This window comes from Penaeus monodon, chromosome 30 (genome assembly GCF_015228065.2).
Source record: "Penaeus monodon isolate SGIC_2016 chromosome 30, NSTDA_Pmon_1, whole genome shotgun sequence".
NCBI lineage: Eukaryota > Metazoa > Arthropoda > Malacostraca > Decapoda > Penaeidae > Penaeus > Penaeus monodon.
In genome coordinates this window covers 37,999,547-38,000,999 of record NC_051415.1, presented here as the reverse complement: position 1 = coordinate 38,000,999, position 1,453 = coordinate 37,999,547, and the positions used below count along the sequence as shown (strand labels likewise).

Sequence of the window (1,453 nt, the reverse complement as noted above, 5' to 3'; positions counted from 1 at the left end):
CCTCGCTCAGACGTATTTGCAAGCTATCTCTTTAGGATCATTGCAGGTACGTATGATCTGGATTCAGTCTTCAGGAGCGCTAAGTGCGGGACATTTCGGTGGTGGGTCTTGGATATGACAGGACGAGCTGCCGCGCCACTACGGTGTAGTGGATTCCCCCTCTTAGCAGAGCGGAAAGCCAGGTGGCAGCAAAAGAGACGCTTCGACTCTGCACCCGATGCACCAGAGAGCGACATGGGTGTGCGAGGCGAGACATCCGTGCTCTTATCTTCTAGCTTTATCGAAGGGTCACCCCAGGAATGGAGTGGCCGATTCTTCTCCGGGGCAAAGCGCCTGACAGCCACCCTCTGACAGTTCGAATTAGGCTCTGTCGTCGAGAAAGCTGCTTCATCTTGTTTCCGAAAAGATAGCAGATGGCGACGCTGTGAACACCAGCCTGCGCCACTACTTCAGGGGCTGCTTACACAAATTGTCAAAACAGATCCTCCGCAGCGGGAAGCCTCATACTCTATCCTGAGGGACAGCTAACTGCCTGTGAGGGTGTTTCTTAGATCCGATTTCTTGCATGGCTGCTGAAAGGTATCGTTTTTCAGGATGGTCTCCGGAAGCGCAAGCACTCCTTCAGGAAAGCCAGAGCTTCTGAAGTAGCTGATGTCCACCTCTACCACTTTCTCGCTCTCCTCTTCTCTCCCGCTATTCTTTCCACTCGTATATCGCTTTCACACAACTGTTATCTGTTCGTTTCTTCCTCCCTTTCTCCAGTTTTTCTCTTTTTAGTTTGTATAACTTTACATGTCTACATACGCCAATTTCTTTCCCTCTCATTCACCCTGTAAATAAAGACAAAGTCCCATTTTGACGCACATGAATGAAGTGTCCTGCATGCTCAGGAGCGGAAGGCCCCTTACCTGACCGCTGTTCTCGTTGGCAGGTGTGTGCATCACGGCCCTCCTGGTGGTGCTCGTCGGGTGCCGCCTCCGGGGCGTGCGGCGGCGCCTCCGGAGACACAGAGGCTCCAAGTCGCTCTACGCCCACGACGCCGACTACCTTGTGAATGGGATGTACCTGTGAGGCGATCGCGGCGTAGGAGCAGATGTTATGACATAGTTGTAATCGGGAGCGTAACTACTGGAAGACCGGAGGCAGTTCCCATCCTGCCCTGGGAAGCCCAACCCGTCGGGCGCGGAGAGCGGCGCCACCAATCCGACGGACGCGGCTGTGAAGCAGCACCGACTCCAGTGTGTGCTTTGACGAGAAGTGTGCTTGGTAACAAAACTGTAAATGATTGTGTCTTTTGTCCTTATATTGTGGAGCTTTGGAGTATTTTATGCACATGATATAACCGTCAGATCAAACCTTAATTAAAAAGATAATGCAAAATTATAATAAGACACAATGAATGTAATAATTTCGTCGGGTTCAGGAAAAATCGGATGATAATTCTGACGCCCGC

The 1,453-nt window shown here is 51.3% G+C and overlaps 1 protein-coding gene across 1 annotated transcript in view; it reads left to right on the top strand.

The window, feature by feature from the left end:
* Window positions 1–1,453, top strand: part of LOC119592331 (low-density lipoprotein receptor-related protein 11-like) — a 2,138-nt gene extending 685 nt beyond the window's left edge. The window contains exon 3 of the mRNA XM_037941159.1: window positions 932–1,453. Within this exon, the coding sequence (XP_037797087.1) occupies window positions 932–1,071 (140 nt within the window). The 3' untranslated portion in view covers window positions 1,072–1,453. The remainder of the gene's footprint in view (window positions 1–931) is intronic.